The 18,640-nt window shown below is 42.5% G+C and overlaps 1 protein-coding gene across 1 annotated transcript in view; it reads left to right on the forward strand.

Moving 5' to 3' along the window:
* The window catches only part of GTF2H1 (general transcription factor IIH subunit 1), a 345,280-nt gene that overhangs the window by 13,927 nt on the left and 312,713 nt on the right, over positions 1–18,640 (forward strand). The window contains exon 2 of the mRNA XM_069223752.1: positions 13,345–13,513. Within this exon, the coding sequence (XP_069079853.1) occupies positions 13,360–13,513 (154 nt within the window). The 5' untranslated portion in view covers positions 13,345–13,359. The remainder of the gene's footprint in view (positions 1–13,344; positions 13,514–18,640) is intronic.

The following is an 18,640-nucleotide window of genomic DNA, read 5'->3' on the forward strand; positions in this document are numbered from 1 at the left end:
GAGAGAGAGAGATAGGTAGGGAGAGAGAGATAGGTAGGTAGAGAGAGAGATAGGTAGGTAGAGAGAGAGAGAGATAGGTAGAGAGATAGGTAGGGAGAGAGAGAGAGAGATAGGTAGGGAGAGAGAGATAGGTAGGTAGAGAGAGAGATAGGTAGGTAGAGAGAGAGAGAGAGAGAGATAGGTAGGTAGAGAGAGAGAGAGAGATAGGTAGAGAGAGAGGTAGGTAGGTAGAGAGAGAGAGGTAGGTAGAGAGAGAGAGAGAGATAGGTAGAGAGAGAGGTAGGTAGGTAGAGAGAGAGAGGTAGGTAGGTAGAGAGAGAGAGAGGTAGGTAGGTAGAGAGAGAGAGAGGTAGGTAGGTAGAGAGAGAGAGGTAGGTAGGTAGAGAGAGAGAGGTAGGTAGGTAGAGAGAGAGAGAGGTAGGTAGGTAGAGAGAGAGAGAGGTAGGTAGGTAGAGAGAGAGAGAGGTAGGTAGGTAGAGAGAGAGAGGTAGGTAGGGAGAGAGAGAGAGGTAGGGAGAGAGAGAGAGGTAGGTAGGGAGAGAGATAGGTAGGTAGAGAGGTAGGTAGGTAGGTAGGTAGAGAGAGAGAGGTAGGTAGGTAGAGAGAGAGAGATAGGTAGGTAGGTAGAGAGAGAGAGAGAGAGATAGGTAGGTAGGAGGAGTGAGGGAGGTAGATAGCGAACGGGGTAGGTAGGGGTGATAGAGAGGGGGAGGTGAGTGAGGGAGGGGGATGAGGCAGGAGCAGGAGGGCAGGTGCGGGGAGAAGAAGACGGAGGAGGCAGAGGAGCCGAAGACGGGAGAACAGAAAACAGAAGTTTTTAGATGCACATAGAAATAATAGTGACCCTCAAGATTTCACAAGAAGCAAATATAGTTTTCCTTTCTTTGTAATGTAGCTTTTTTATGGAATTCTAACCAGATGATGGTCTGTTGTATATTGAAAAGTCTTTCTAATGCCTCCAGAGATGGCTAGAGTTTAATTGTTACGTTCACAATTACGGTATTGTCCATATATTGTACTCTTGGCATAAGTACTGAACACAACGTTGGTGGAAAGATCCTTTGGGTTCATAACAAATCCACTTGGTCAGCAGTATATAGATTGAACAGAAGAGATGCTAAAACTCACCCTTGCTTTAATCCATGGTTGGTCTGGATTTTTCATTTGTCTTTGATCCGTCACCAATTTTAACACGGACCCACGTATGGATCATTGTCGATACATTGTCAGGAATGCACCTTGCCTTCTGTTTATGCCACAGAAGACCTCTGTTCACTCTGTTGAAGGTCATGCTATAGTGCAACTAACATGCATAGATGGCTTTCACCCGTTTTAATGTTTTTTTGGGCCAGGATATTAACTGTAAGCATTTTGTCAAATGTCTTGTGTCTTTTCCAGAGTATATAGGCAAATAGCTAAGAAGATGCTTTAGGAACTTTGCATACACAGTATTAAAGCAATTCATGCATGCTGACAGCAATGTTGGGACCAACAATTGTACATCTAAGTATCCTTAATATTGTACAGGACATGAAAGCCAAGTATATGAGGTGTAAAAGCAGACCAGTAATAAGTGACAGTTTTACCCAATTTAAAGCAGCTTATAAACTATGCCAACACTAGCTGTGTCTTGTCCGAGTTTAGCTTTAACATGGTTCCTCCATTCATGCAGCTGAATAGGTTGTCAATCATAGGTTCTTACTGGCGTGCCTTAGAATGCAGCATAGACTTGGTGGTTATCAGAGCCATGTAGTTGGTACCTCCAGATTATCCCACACATCAATGTTCTAAAATATGAAAGGTGAAGGTAGGAGTAGAAGGTGCAGCTTTGATTTCAAACATTTATTTATATGCAACAACCAAAAGTTTGGCTCCAAGAGTTGATACTTCCCATGGTGAGAGAAATTAAACAGTTGAAATTATAGCTGTAACTTTTTTAGCACTTGGCTTTTTGTAATCTAGTATGAAATGTTCCTTTGACTAGACCTGCATTATAATTCTTTAACTTGGAAAGTTGTGGGTCATTGATTATTATGCGTAGTCCGTAGTTAAACAGTGTGTAGTCAATGCCTTGAACATATCACAGAATTATAGATCACAGCCCCCCTAGCCTTGTTTTTTGTGGTCATATTCCAGTAAAATGAATTTTAAAACCGATCTAGCAATAAGCAGTAGAAGAGTTAAGTGGAAATATGTTCATAATTAAGCTGTAATGAAAAGGCCTTAAAGTACCACCTTGATTCAGGAAATTCTAATCAACTTACTTTAGGGAGACAAAGCTGTTGAAATTGTTAGATTTATTTTATTTCCTTTTTATGGTGTTGAATTTTAAGTCTGTGCTCCCTCATAAAACATTATGTTCACGTTTTCTCAGTTGAATAATTTTCTTAATGATGGCATTTTGAAACTATATTTGTTATTCTGCAAAGCTATTTTTTTTTATAGAATGCAACAGAAAAGTGTTGTCTAGTTTTGACTTTGGAATCCAAATCTTTCCTAAAGATATACATCTAATATTCATTGCCCTCTTAATGATTGCAAACAATGAGTTCATGCTATACAATAGCTTCTAGAGGCATGGCTTTCTTTGCTTCTATTGCCACTTCAGATGTTTCAGCAGCACATACAGTATATTTTCATTCTGGCTAACATTATTGGATGGAATATCAACTTTGACTCATTTGACGTTGTAATTGATTAACCTTTCAGTCAAATTGCCATGAAATTGAAAACATATTTACCTAGATATCTTTATTTTAAAGTAAGCTGTTTGTATATCCATAAATTCGTTGTATTGATAATGTACAGGTAAATTACCTTCTTCATGTGACATTGGCACAGCTTCTGAAAAGCAGTAGCCCTGAGCACATTTATTTTACAGAAACTATTCCACCATGTTGCAAACTGAGAAATGCTGTTTCTTTTGGTTGGTTTATTTGACACATTTTTGCATGATGACTGGAAATCTCTCACTGGTTCCTCATGTTTATAATTAAATCCATTTCCTTTTAAAAAAAAGTTTTAGTGGTCATCCCATCAGGAAACACATTTTACTGGAGTGAGATTATTTTTGGGGTGACCGCCTTGGCGGGTAGGGGGTGGATTGGGTGGCAAAGGTTCAACATTTAAAACATGTTTAAATCTTCAGTCTGTTTTGTTATGCTTCATCACATTTGTAATGTGGAAGTTTTTCAACTTGTTTTAGAGTAATCAGAAAGGTCTGTAAGTCTGAGGAAATCCAGGAGAGAGTAAAATCATGAAACATGGGATTTCCTTCTTTATGATGAAAGCTATTCCAATGTGAAAAAGTGTGCTCCCAGTAGTGAAAGGTATCTTAAGCCACACCCAAACGTATTGAATTTGAAGAGATACGCAGTACGTAGTTAAAAAAAATTTGAATAGTACAAAGAACCCCAAAGTAAAATTTTTACCTGAGTTAAATACATCCTTTTTCATAATACTATTTCAAACTTTATCAGAAAAATTATTTTATTTTCATTTGCCTTCTTCTTCCAGAGAGCTCAAACAAGGTACTGTTTGGAATTAGGTCTACTTATCATGGTATTCATCAATGGTGTCTCAATTTATGATATCATTCTTAGATTTCTTCTGGGTAGAACATTTGGGGCCATATGTACTGCAGCATTTTCCCATAGACACAGAATGGGTAATCCCTTTGATACATCTGGCCCTTAGTCACATAGGATTAGCTTTCATCATAGCGGATTATGAGTCTCCTTCTCTTGAGCCTGCTTTCTTCCTTACATTTGTATTTCAAGGTGGTTTCTTTTCTATACATTGGTCTCCACAGGCTAACATGCATTATCTTTTTAAAAAAAAAAATGTATCCTCTTCTGCTCTGTACTCTGACGAGTAATACTTTTGTACCATTTATCTCCCTCCCCCCCACCACACCTGTTTCTCTGTTGCTACCCCCAACCCTCCTGGGCACATATGTCTGTGTCTGTGTCTGTGTCTGTCTGTGTGTGTGTGTGTGTGTGTGTGTGTGTGTATATATATATTATTTTTTTTCTTTTTATTTTTTTCTTTTGGGTGGTCTGGCAGCTGCCATTTACTGTCAGGTGTGCCACTACACAAAAATATTTCATGCAATTGTCACTTAACCTTTTTATATACCAATCTTATTGGCGTTTGCCACATTAGATAGGTCAAAAAACCAAAATGGTATCTGTGTTATTCTTTTGGCCTACACATGTACATATGCCATAATGCACGTGCACGCCTACACAATCTAGTTTTTTGATTGCTTTATAGCATTGGCAAAAAGCAAATGTGTTTTGCCGACGCTGTGCACCATTGGCAAAATATGCAATTTTAATGCTACACTGCACCACCTAAAGGCATTAGCATAGCCTAGACTTATTGGCATTGAAAATGCTTTTTTTAAAAAGCAGTTGCTTCACTTCATTAATAAAACTTTATATGCATACACTTTGCAGAACAAAGCCCGTTGCTTGTAGACTTCCTAAATTAAACAACATACTCTAGGCCTACGTCTCTTTACCTTGGGGTATTCACTATTTATAATTCACACTCTGACATAACATAACGTTAACCCATGCTTCAGCAGAAGAAACAAAGAGGCATCAGTTTTTTTAGGCATTTATTAAAACATTGGAATGTTGTGAGCTCTATTGAAAACAATGGAGTGCTCTGGGCTTCTAACGGCCGGTAGAAGCCCGGAGCCCCAACATTCCTATACTTCCGGAACGTGGCCATGTCGATCTACACTCCTAATATGATTATAACGTGTATGGCCCTACTATGATCTGCTTTTGCCACTGCTCTGAATTATCTACTTGATTAGCATCCTTGGAACGTTATAAAGTGGATGGTTGGGTTTTTTACTAAGATGCACCGACAAGGACTTTGGTTTTGGAAATAGTTATTTGACCTGAGTGAATACATACTCAGTCTGCCGCATTGCTCTATTTCTTTACTTGTTACCTTGAAAAAGTCACATGTAGTGATGAAACAGGTGTTGGCTGTTCATAAGTTATTTGACAAAGCAAGGATTGATTCATCTGATTGAAACTGTTGACATATAGGGGGTCATTTTGACCTCGGCGGTCTTTTGCCAAGACCGCTGAGGGACCGCCGTGCGGAAGACCTCCAGTGGTGGCGGTTTGCCGCTCGGCGTATTATGACCGTTGGCAGCTCTCCGTCCTTTTTCGGACAGAGCTGCCAACAGCCTGTGATTCGGCGTGGCGGTGTTCTGTTGACGGTGTGGTGTCGGCGGAGCAGCCCCCATGGATCCCGTCCCCTCCCGGAGGATCGACGGACCAGGTAAGTCGATCATCCGTTAGGGGAGGGGGGTGGGGGGTGTTGTGTGGGTGCATGGGGGTGTGCGTGTATGTATGTAGTGGGGGTGTGTGAGTGCGTGTATGACTGTAGGTATGTCTATATGGTTGTGTGCGTGTATGTTTGAATGTGGGTGTGCGTGTCTGACTGTGTGTGTGGATGGTGGCATGTATGTCGGTGTGTATGTGTGTTGGTGGTGCCTGCGTGCCGTGTGTGTATGAGTAATGTGATGTTGGGGGGTCGGGGTGGGGAGGGGGGTCCTGCCACCTTTGGGGGGTGTAGGGGAGGGGATGGGGGAGACCCCTATCAGTGCCAGGGAAGGGATTCCCTGGCACTGATAGTGCTTACCGCCATGGATTTCATGGCGGTTCCAAACCTCATTAAATTCATGGCGGTCAGCCAGGTCAAAATACCGCCGGCGGTATAGTGACGACCGCCGTGCTCGAGACCCCGGTCTCCAGCCCTGGCGTTCGTCTCCAGCCCTGGCGGGCGGAACGGAGAAGCGGCGGATGACCATGGCGGTAACCGCCATTGTCATAATTCCCCAAAAAAAGACCGCCAGCCTGTTGGCGGTCTTACCGCCGCTTCTCCGCCTTCCGCCAGGGTCGTAATGACCCCCATAGTAACTTTTCAAGAAGATTTTGGTATACGTCAAAACAATAAAGACTGCTTTGGACTGAGATCTTCGGGACTCTCTGCATTCAAATTATTCTACACTGGAGCAAAATTGTCTGCTGTGGTTTATTGCATCGTATGTGCTTGGCTGAATACATGTTTAGGCACTGGGGTAGTAGGGCATAGGTAACCATTTAGCACCAACTTCGATCTTCCTGAACAGTACAATACTGCTAGCTTCGTTATTGGACACTCATAGGATGTGTAGTGTAATATACCACTACTACCCTATTTCATTCCTATATTTTTGTTGACAACTGTTGCTGTGAGCAAAGGCCTCACGGAGCCTGAGGGAATTTCATTCCCCTTGGGCTCCGTGTGGCCTTTGTGTTGTTCATTAGAACATTCTGTCCTCTAGTGGCAGAATGTTCTAATAGCCTTATAGCCCTCCGTAGTTAGTCTATACCAGCATAAAAGTTGTGCTCCCTTGTTAAAGACCCTCAGCTAAGGCCTTTCATGCTGGTGCGGGCCCTTTATGGCAGGTATTGCCCGCCACGGCAGGCTATAATAGATGCCCATTATATCTTCTATTCCAAATATAACTTGTTCTCATATACTTCGTAAGAGTAGGCTCACCAGCTTCCCTTAACAGACGCTAATTGTTTTATCTTACCTTCAGGATCAAATGGCTAAATTCATATGACAAAAAATAAAAACCAAGCTTGTGCAGCTTCATTAAGTTCAGCACTGCCTAGCATCTTATCTTTGTCCGTGCTTGTTGTTGTTTTTTTTTGTTATTGTTTTTGGTAAAACATTATTGTTCAAAGATATGCCAGACCCTTAACAATAAAACATTGTCCAAAAGCAGTCATATGTTTGTTCCCAAAAAGTAGACATTTGCATCGTAATCCCTACTGAAGTTTACTACTTAGCGAGGATGTGCTATTTTGGAAAGAGCAGAATGCCATTATTCACACTGAAGTTAGCCGGGGTGTACACACACCACACCACACCACACACAATACCCTGCCCCCTAGCCTTGGTAATGGGATCCTCCTGGGACTCCAGAAGGGCAAAAACAATGCTTTTTTAAAAAGATATTGCTGAAATTCATAGAGCGTCTGCAAATCTGGCGGAATAAAAAAAAAAATATATATTTAAAAAAGTGCAGTCTCCTGCACTTAACAATATAGCCCACAGGTGGGCCAGGCCCCAAGACCATTGGGTACTCCCCCGGTGGGCCAGTTCCCAAGACCAGTGGGTACCACATTTGGTGTAACGCCCCCCCCAAACACCCTGTCAAGCAGGAGCAGACACTAACTCGGGTCCCTATGTGAGGGAGCAATGCCGGTTCCTGCAGGAGCCAGGAAGCTGACTAAGTCTGCAGAGGCATTCAAGCTTCCCCCGCTGTCCCCATCATTGCTCACTGGGTGCCCAGTGTGGGGCCAGGGCACTTGGGTACAAGAGACCAGGCCCTGGGGGATGGGGGTCCCAGGGCCAAAATCATCCGGGGGTGCCCACATGGCCCCCCCCCCTCCCTCTTTTAGTGATTGGCTGGGCCCCTGGGGAAGGCATCCTTTGGGCCAAAATCAGTCTGGGGAAGGGAGCAACATGGCCCCCTCCCCCTTTTAGTGAGTGGTAAGGCCCCGGCGTATGGGGTCCCTGGGGCCAAAATTGGCATTGGAAGGGTGGCCTGGTGTGGGGTTGGGTGCTTGTAGGGGTAGGCTAGGGGCCTGACCATACCTGCTGTGCATGGTGGAAAGCTGTGTGTGGCAAAGGATTGTGTTTATAGGGGGTTGGCCACAGGGCCTAACCAGCTGTGAGCGGTGGTGGTTGGATTAATGAAAAGTAATGTAAGTATTACTTTACTTAAAAAAAAAAAAAAAATTTAAAAAAGAGAAATTCACTGAAAAAAACAAAGGTTACAGGGACGTTATAGTAAAAAATGTAATTAAAAAACAAAACATAGAAAGTCACTTAAAAAATGAAAGGTTACAAGGACGTTATAGTTGGGTTCACATTTACTCGCACAAACCATAGAAATTCAGCAGTTATATTTATTTGAGGTAACCCTAACTATAACTCGTGCCCTAAGGTAACTATAACTCACGCCCTCGGCATGCAGCGCTAATTGCCCCAGATTATGCATCACTCATGACATCTTTTATAACATCTTTGATGATATCAATGTAACATTTGCAGTAAAATTATTGTGATAGTGACCTTATGGCATGAGTTACAGTTACTTGAGATAACTGTCACTGCTGAATATCTGTGATTTTGTGTGAGTAAATTGTGAATCTAACTAAACACCCCTGTAACCATACACAAAAAGCGTCAAGTTGGGTCTTGTTGTGCATCGACGGTTTCGGGATGATCCGACAAGCAGGGGCCTAGAAAAAGAGGGGGTCAAAAAGGTGTTTCCCATGTTTTTATTTGGTGTAAATCAGATCGGTAGTGTTCGAGATACTCAATCGAATCCAAATTTGTATATCTGGGCGGAGCCTAAGGACAAATCTCATGGTGGGATCTGATTGGCTGTCAGCACTCCGACCTGAAAGTGATGGCAGCCATCTTGGGACCAGTATACATGATAGCTGCCATTGAAATGCATTGTAGTTGAAAGCGGGTTTTAAGGGTCACAAAAAGGAGAACATACAAAGCGTGATAGCAGATTTTGGTTACAATATAAATTATTTGTTGCTAAAGTGATCTACCCTGTGAAAAAAGCCTTCTGCTGGGATTTCATTATGCTTGTTTGAGAGAACTGTTTTCTCATGATTTTCCCATAGAAGTTATAGAAGGTGCTCCAGAAGCCAAAATTAGATCATTTTTTCTGTAAAATCTGAACCTAACTAGAACGTCCCTGTAACCTTTTGTTTTTTCAGTGAATAAAACTATATTGCAAAGATGGAGAAATCATATAGAAGGTCAAATCTATGGTGTTTTTTAAATGCTTCTGCTTAAACCTTTTGGGACATGCAAGACTTGTTTATTCTGGCTTGGGGTTCGAACTGATTTCTCTCCCGTACTCTGGTTCTTAATTTGGCTGTGGCTGCTTGCTGTGATACTTGTACTTCCTGAACTTTATGGAATAACTCTGCTTGCCTCACACTCCAGTCCATGGTCTCTAGGACTTTTTCCTTAAATGGATCTCAGATGTGCAAAATGTGTACAGTAGTCTGCGTCTTGTGCTGTCTGTCCAGAGCAGAATTAGGTTAGTGCATCCCTGATTACCAGGACGGACTGCAGCCAGACCCCCAATCAACTAATGTTTATCTTGGTCTTCTCTTGATCAATCATGCCAAAAGTTAAAAGTCTCAAAAGCTCTGCATACACTCAGGTGAAGTAATTTGGTGGTCAAGCTATCACCTCTTACACACATGCTCAGAAACTTGAGCATGACTGTCAAATATCTATGAAACACCCCCTGTCACTCGAACATATGCTCCCCTGACTCAGTGAAAAGCGTTAGTCAGGATACTGAGAGCTACGGGATGTTTGCCTTATTTATTGGCTTAAGAACAGATGTCTGTTGGAAATTGCCCTTTGTGTGCAGGGTTATCCCCAAACGCTTTGCCTCTGACCTCCCATTTATGACTGTGTACTGCATTTTGAATTTCCTGGCTTTAGGACTCTGGGTACTTTACCACTGTTGACCAGTGCTAAAGTGCAAGTGTTGCCTGTCTAAATTGTATTGGTTATTGATTTATCCATGATTCGTGTATTTGATTTACTAGTAAGTCCCTAGTATAGTGCACCATGTGTGCCCAGGGCCTGTGAATCAAATACTACTAGCGGGTCGTCTGCACTGATTGTGCTCTCACATGAGTGGCCCTGTAAATATGTCTCAGACCTGCCACTGTAGTGTCTGTGTGGGCAGTTTTAAAACTGCAATTTTGACCTGAAAAGTGCACCCAGTTGCAAGGCTCAAACCTTTCCTTTTACTGCAAGTAAGTCACCCTTAAGGTAGGCCCAAGGCAGCTCCATGGGGATGGTGCAGTGTGTTTAAAAAGGTAGGACATGTACTGGTGTGTTTTATTTGTCCTGATAATGAAATACTGCTAAATTTGTTTTTCACTATTCCAAGGCCTATCTCTCCAGTAGGGTAACATGGGGATTCCCTTGGAGTATCTTAAGTGTATTTTCCCATTGGGAGCAGATAGAGATCTGCAGTTTGAGGTCTCTGAATTCACAATTTAAAAGTACATTTTTAATGAAGTTGGTTTTTGAATTGGGAGTTTAAAAATGCCATTTTTTGAATGCTGGCATTTTCTTGCTTAACCACTTCATGCCTCTGCTTGCCTGTGGAATACTCATCCGTGTCAAGATAACAGTTGGGCTGTTTGTGAATTTACTCTAGACGGTCACAGAAAGGGAGTTGAGGTGTGCCCTGCATATCCTGAGCTAGAGTGGTGGGTGGATCTTACACTTGCACCTGAACAGGGATATTCCTGTCCTCACAAAAAGCAGTCTCCAATCCCCTGAAGTGTGTTTGGTGCCAGGGCAGGGAAAGGCAGGGTCTTGTGCAGTACATAGACTTCTTTTTGAAGTTTGCCTACTTCAAAGACAGAAATAGGTATAAGTACTGGCCATCTGACCCCACAAATTTAGAACCCTTCTGGACTGAGGACATTCTGCCAGGAAGAAGAGCTAAATGCTGTAGGAGGGACTGCCACTCTGCCCGTTGCCTTGCTGTGCTGGCCTGCTACTTGCTGCTTCTATTCTGGGAGTGAAAGGACAGGACTTTGCTTTCTACCTCCTGCTTCCAAAGGTTCTCCAAGGGCTTGGACTGAGCTTGCCTCTTGTTAAGAAGTCTCAGGCACAGCAAAGCCTTCATCTGCCAGCAACTGGGCTCTCTTGTTGAGAATTCTGACTTGCCAAGTGGTCCCAAATCTAGTTCCTGGACCTTTGGGACTTAGTTCTGGTGAAACCAAGAGGCACATCGACTCCAGAGCGAGTTTGGAACTGGCGCCGCTGCCTGCATTGGAGCTGTGGTCCCCACTGAGTGCAACAACCGCAACCGATGCCACAGGCTGGCCGCTGCCGCAGAGCCTCCGATGTCCCCCCCCCCCTCCCCCCCCCCCTCCACAGACGTCCGTGACACCTGACGCCGCAGCAGCACCTGTGGCCCTGTGATATGATCACAACACCGCGATGTTGGCGCCTCACATCTTGACCTGCTGCATTCATCGACCCCTACCTTGTAAGGAACCGACGCTTCGCCTCCAACGCCCCATCACCTTTCCTGGAACCGTAAGGAGCCAATACCTCACCTCCTCAGCAGCAGTAAGGAACTGATGCCTTACCAGCTCCAGCAACCCCCTCACCTCCCTGAGACTTTGTTTTCTCATTTTCCAATGCACTATAGCTGGGGTCCGAGCGACTCCGTGACCTGCCTGCACTCCCTCCTGAGTGGTGTCGGATTGTTGGGAACAACTCCGTCAAGACGTCGTGATAACCCCAGTTGGAGCTATTGTGTTTCTAAGTGCTATACTAAGATTTAATATTTGAAAATTAGTATCTTTGCTTGTGTATGTTGGATTTTTGTTGTTTTTGGTCATGTTTTACCCTGATAAATATTGGCTAGTTTTCTAAACTGGTGTGGAATACTTTTGTGGGGTGAGGGTGTGCACAAATACTTTGCACGTTGCCTCTGAGAAGTCTGACTGCTCCTACCAAGGGGGTGAGCCGTGGTTATCTTAGCTGTGTAACTCTTATCCTGACTAGAGTGAGGATCCCCACTTGGACAGGGTGCAACCCACTGCCAACTAGAGACACCATGTCTAACAATGTCGATCAGCCTAGTTCCCCTGGTAGCTTTGCCACAATTAGACGCCTCGACCTTGCCCCATTCTCTGGAACAGGGGGCATGAGGACATTATTCTGTAATACTAAACCAAGTCCCTCCGTTTGCCACAAATTCCCAAAACTCTAATGTATGATAGTAGGAAAATGGAAAGATCAGTGTAACAACAAGTCATGTAACAAATACTTTGTACAAATATATACAGTGAGCAGCCTATTGATATAACATGCTCAGCAAGTCTAAAAGCAATAAACTGAGTGGTCATTTGTAAAGAATAAGCTGTAAACGTTTTGTTTTGTTTTGACATGTCCTCCAATCATATATAATTTTTCTATGAAGGCTTGATGCGATACCGGAAAGGTTGATCATATTTTGTTTTATTCACACTAGATACTTAAGCCACTTTGATTGCAGACCCAGTTTACTCCTTGTAACTTTTTCCATTTCATGGGGAACAGCCACCTTGTCCTTACTACTTGTTATTTCCGTCCTCCAATTCAACAACATCCTCTCCTTTTTTTTTTTTTTACCACCTTTATCAAGTTGGGGAAAAAAAGTTCTGAAACAGTTTTTTTTTTTTTTTTTTTTTTTTTTTATACTTTCATGAGGTCACCTTGAACCTCACTGAAAACCCTGTTCTGAATTATATCATTGCTTCATTACCTTACTCTCATAACAAACACCCCATCTTCACGGGATTGATCCTTCTGACCTAAACACTCCCTAATAATTAACATGCTTGCCACCCTTCCCTCCTCAATAGTGTGATGGCCGAAAACCGATGCTTGCATGTGGGGAGGTACGCATTACCTACAACATGTTGTCTATACTAGAGACTTTTTCCAGAAAAGAATCATTCACTAATCTTGATCCTTTATAACCTATTAAACCAGGCCGTTAATTCTGGAATGGTGCATTCACACATCCCTCCATTTTCTCTGCCCCCATTTGGAAATCCTGGTTTGAGGCCAACCCTTCTGAAAAAGCCTTCTGAATTACATATTTTAGAAACTCATACCACCATGGTTATCATACTTTCCACAAATCTCACCCCTTCCATTTTGTATGATAAAAGTAACAATGGTATACTTCATTACATAAAAATGCCCACTGGTGATTGAAGTCTTCTATCTTTATTTGTTGAAAAAGGTATTGGTACACAAGTATATGCTGGCTTTGGAAAATAATGCCAAACAACAAATCTCTGTCCTGAATAAAAAATTGATTACTTTATTGAATGGTTCTTGAATCCATTTCATCATACATGCAACCTTGCAGACTGTAGAACACGCTAAATTCATTTGATATTATTATGAAGTAAAAAAAGAGAAGTAGGAATCCAGTATGTTTCAAGAAGGGAATAAATAATGGTCCCTGCTGTACCTTCTCAGGTTGTATCTCTTTTCCAGGCCTAATATTTTTACCAGCATAAAGCAGCCACTGAAGGTTGCAATTTACTCCAAGTTTCTTTAGGGCATCTGTATAGTTCAATCCTAGCACTGAACATGTTGCCCTTTGAATGTATTTTTATGTATGTTGCATTCCGCAAGTGATCACTGACTTAAAGCCATTGTTTCTGCTTGTGTTTTGAATTACAGCACCGTCCTGCCATCATGGCAACATCATCCGAAGAAGTGTTACTAATTGTAAAGAAGGTTCGTCAGAAAAAACAGGACGGAGCTCTTTACCTCATGGCAGAAAGAGTGGCCTGGGCGCCTGAGGGGAAAGATAGGTTCACTGTTAGTCATATGTATGCGGACATTAAATGTAAGTAGAACAACTCTCACCATGTAGACCTTTATAAACATCTTCTTTAGAAGTCTGAGATAGCTGCCTTTGTCAACTTCAAAGCAATATAATCATATTCCCTCAGTACCATAAGTCTTTGTATGTTTTTTATGATTTTATATTTGGTTATTCTCAGCTTTAAATTGAGAGTTTTATTCTGTGTTTCGTGTCTACAGTTTGATTCATGGCTTTATGAGAAATATTTTTCTCGAGTCTGGGCATGATAAAATAATCATCTGAATTTTTATTCTCGCAAGCGCACTTAGTAATACAGTAAGTGTGCCAAAATCAGTTTCCTTTAAACAGCTCTTTTTTTTTTTCTTCACATTTTTATAATTTCACTCATTTTCAGACAGCTTGATAACCTTTCCGAAATAGATCAATGGGACATTGTACCTGGATATTTCTAATGCTGTTTCAGTTATCGTCTTTCAATACTTGAACTTAATTCCTAGCAACTAATGATTTATCAGAGAATATTTGAATGCACAATGTGATTTCATTTTTGGGTCTGGCATTAACCAAGACCTTCTGATTTGAGTAAAATTACATATGTAATATACTAACAGGCGCTTTCAGCCACCTTTCTTCGTCATTGATCTGTTGTCATTCACAATTTGTTTCCACCCACCTCAGCATACACCATGGGGCAGAGCGGCCACCAACTTCATCCACTGGCTAACTTCACTGTGAGTGGCAGCATTTTCCCAGTTTACTCTCGCCTCCAGGACAATGTAATCCGCTCTGTGACCCTCCTGTTCAATAGTCTGTTCATGCACTACCAAAAAGTCACCCCCTCTAAAGCGTACATGAAGTCTAGGTACTTTCCTAAAGCTGTATTTACTTATTTTCCAAGTGCACAAGGAACTTCAAGTGCATGTGCAGTACAATGATCCTTCTGGGGACTAAACACATCTGCTTTCAGGAAGTTCCATATGTCTGAAATACAGTCTATGGCCCTCATCACGACCAGAGCCGCAGTGGCAGTCTCATTGCCAACAGTCTTTCGGCGTCCGTGGCTTCGGCGGTCTTGCGACTGCCGAAGTCGTAATAAGGGCCTATATCAACTGCACACATGCCAGCTACCCGGAGGCAAAGTCACTCTGTATTCAAGCAGGGGAAGTCATCTGGACGACACAGCAATTGCTGTTCAGTATCAATGATTGTACACAATGGGGGATATACATGTGTTTCGTATTCCCTCACCCAATGTGGCACACCCACCTTTTAAAAAAAAAAAAAAAGAGAATCAGCCTTTAATGATAGTTCTGTTTTTGTATCCAATGCGTAATGTATTTTTCCATAATTGTTTTCTTTCAGTCCTCGTTCAGATCACTTGCCTCTACACATTATGCTATTGCTACAAAATATGATGACGCATGGACCCATTACAAGATGGTGCCCATTTTCGTTTTTTACCTCTGGAAAGAATGTGCCTCACTTCTGGTGTAGTTGCAGCACCACAGACGATTATATGGAGGCATGGGTTAACAAACCAGACTCTACTTATTACCACGGAGATTTAAAATCGTTCTACAGAGGCATCCCTAGTATATTTTATTTGTCTGTTGTAGGTTATGTACGGAGGGTAATGGCTAGAGCTGCCCACTTTGGAACAAGGGAACAGTCCTGCCTGTGTGTTAAACTAACGCTTTTCAGTGCTTCACTCCGCATCACTGCACTGAAATGCAGGAGACAAGCAAATTAGTTGCCCCCACTACACTCTACCTGCATCTTTAAATGATGCTCCAGGCCCTCTCCGCACGAGCTCTTGACTGCTGTTGTGTGGTCCGGGCAGACTGAGAGCAGTCGGAGACTGGTGAGGCTGCCATGGGAACTGAACAGCTTGTTGTATCTTGTTACTTCCCTGTCCTGCCTGAGCAAGTCCCTCCTCACCTTTCTTGATGTAACTGGGGCTCGCAGCATTACATGAATTGGGCCCTGGGTCACAGGGCAGTGAGCGTTAGCTTGCCTTCTCAAGTCATGGGAAATTGAAATCTGCCAAGTCTTACTTTTCAAAGCTTGTGAGTGCAGTTAGGAGGTAGGAAACTGCCTGATATTGATCCATCTGTCTTAAGTCCAGGACTGGCCAACTACAGCCCGACCCAGAAAGGGGAAAAAGTGAAATGGAAGTATGGTTGTAGGTGTACTGCCACTGCAGAAATCTGAGAAGCAGGGCAATCAAATGACTTATATTCTATAATTCTCTCTGCTAATGTCAGAAATCTCAATACATTGCCATAACTGTTTTTTTCTGATCCGGGAAAATGTCACATTTACAACGTAAAAATGTCACAGAAGCACACTTGAAACAAAAATGTCACGTGAGCAATCTGAAAACTTGGCAGCTATGAGGGAACCTGGTTGATTCTTGGTTAAGCGCTCCGTCTCCTTGTGCCTTAAAATGAATCTGAACTTGTGTAATGTAACCTATGCCTGTGTAAAGTGCACCAATGCTCTTGGTCTGGGTTTGCGCTCATAAAACTGCAAAAAAACAAACAAACGAATGAGGGTTATGGTTGGGTTATTGTTGTGCTGCAGCACCTAGCTACTTGTTGCTGATTAAAATGGGAAAGCACGATAACTAGAGCAATAAGTGGTGCAGCACATGCTAAGATGCTTACCATCGGGAACACAGCCTCTGGAGGGAGTCGGATCAAGAGAGAGTCTGGCACAGTTCTGCTTACTAACGTACTTTAGAGAAACTTTCCTGTATTAAAGTTGCGTAAAGAATTTACACGTAGTTCAGTGCAAAGAATTTACACGAAGTGCAGTGCTTTTTTTATTTTTTATCATGTCTTCTTGATTTTATTTCAGTATGGAAATGTTAACGTGGCCCAGAATAGTCTCCTTTGTGGCTTCTTGGGGGGAGGGGGGGTGGGGGGGGTGTTCACGTTCTTTGTGCATTGCCAAGAGTTTTTGATACACTCTCTGGATACCTGGTATGTCATCTTGTTCGGGGAATACAACCTTCTCTGCTCCAGTCATTGCAGTTTGCTGTTACTGCACAAAAGCACATTTGTGAATTGTCAGGCTTCAGAGCGTGAGGGAAGACTAATAACTTGTGCTTTCATTTTATCGTCTACTGTTTTTTTTGCAGAAGACGCTGGAAGCAAGAGTATTTAGTTCAGGACAGAAGATAAAACCGAGCAGCACTGCACTTTTGTAAATGATTGCATTTCTGCAATTAGCTTTAATCGGAAAATGCGCTCGTCACTCATTTTTTGCCTGGTAGCTTTGTTCACTATGTGTTTTGGGGTGATAAAATGTATTGTTTTTGGCTGGCACCTATTTTTCTTCTTTAAAGTCCTTCATTCAATACACCATCGAGGTGTTGATGCGGTGTGACACGCTTCAGTCTGCAATGAGACTCGAGGCAGGTTATTTTGTGTTCCTGTGCTGCAGGGCCCGAGTTATAATGGCTTATTTGGCAAGGCCTTTGAAACACTCACATTTTCTCCCCACAAATCCCCTTCTTCAGAGGGAGAGGAGTAATTGGAAGTCAACCCTTCGCATTTGGTGGGTGGACACAGTGGTTCGGTCACTAAATAGCACAACCACTACTTCCACAATATAGCAAAAAATGCTTCAGAGTCCCTTACAGTCAGCAACCATCTACATCACGCAATGTACTCATACAATCACTGACTCTAGGAGGGATGCTGGCTCATAGTTGGTGTTCTGTTGTCCTTTGCCAAACAGCAAGTCCGTGCTCCGATGCCTAAATTATTTGTTCTGGAAATCATTTCTATAACTGTGGAGCACTCTTTGTTGCTTCCTACCTACCTAGCACATTCAGACTTCCACTTTAAGTAGAGTGGGGTGTAGAGGGACAGAGCACAAAAGAAGAAAGGAATAATAATCGAATCCCTGCACTTCAATACTACTTATATTCTAAACTATCTCGTCACCTCTCCTGGTCATAACTTCTAAGATTGTGAGCTTAGAAATACACCTCAGTGCATTAATGAGGCTGCAAATCAGCTTTGAATCCTTATAGTCCAGTTTACCTTTCTACCTAAGTGACTAAAAAATATTACAAGACCGGTTGACAATGCAAACACCGGTTAATAGCGGCTCAAACCTTTATGCTGTAGATTGATCCGTAGAGGTGTTTGTTATCATTACATCTGTTAGGCTCCTAGAGCATTGTCAAAGCGAACATGTCTGCCTTTGCAAGCTGGTGCAGTGGTTAAACGTTTTTTAATGCATGCACACAACACGGAAATATAAAGAAGAAAAAACAGGGTACCCGACCATGGCAGCCATTTGCTTGCAATAAAAATATTTTTTTTTTCAAAAAATTAACCTTTGTATACAATTGTTATAGAACAGCACAGGGGCTTCCTGACAGAGAGGTGTACTTATACCAACTAAGAACCCCCCTTTATTTAGTTTTAATGCACATCACAGAAAACTATGATTTTTACTGAAAATTAATGGCTCTGAAGTAGATTATCCTGAAAATACGGTGTAAGCACTCAAGAATAAATAAGAACAAAAAATATATAATTGACAATGGAAAGAACGCCTCAGTGTATAGTATTGGCACACCAGCCCAGGCAGTGCAATGCATTTTTACATGTATGTATATACATGTGATCAGGAAAAAGGCTGTCACTACGGGAGACACACACCACCCCCCTGGGGTGAACTCTTTTGGCAGCAATGCTGGAAGCAGATGCTTGTGGATAAGACCTCTGAGAAGAGCCCATACACACTAAACACCAAACCAGAGGCCCGGATAGCCTGTGGGAACAGAGAGCCAGAATCTTCATGCAGGATAGCATCATTGGGGGCATAAGATGTGAATGTCTCCAAGAGATGCAAATGGAGGCCTTATTCCTGCCTCTTCCCCCAAAATAATCAGCTGCTCTACTTGAACCTAACCTCATCTTAAATGGCCGCAGCCAAAAACTGAAATCTTGACCTCAGCCTATAAAGTGAATTAAGGTGAGCTGAGGGTGAAATAGTTTGGTAGGCATCTATGTCACTAAAATAGAGAAAGTTGCATCTCAGAACTGGAAAATATCAGTAGGACTTTTCATACCATGGTAGAGAAAGTCACTTCAACATCCCACTTCTTAGAGCAAAAGACAGGGAAGG

Source organism: Pleurodeles waltl, chromosome 3_1 (assembly GCF_031143425.1).
Source record: "Pleurodeles waltl isolate 20211129_DDA chromosome 3_1, aPleWal1.hap1.20221129, whole genome shotgun sequence".
In the NCBI taxonomy this organism is placed as follows: domain Eukaryota; kingdom Metazoa; phylum Chordata; class Amphibia; order Caudata; family Salamandridae; genus Pleurodeles; species Pleurodeles waltl.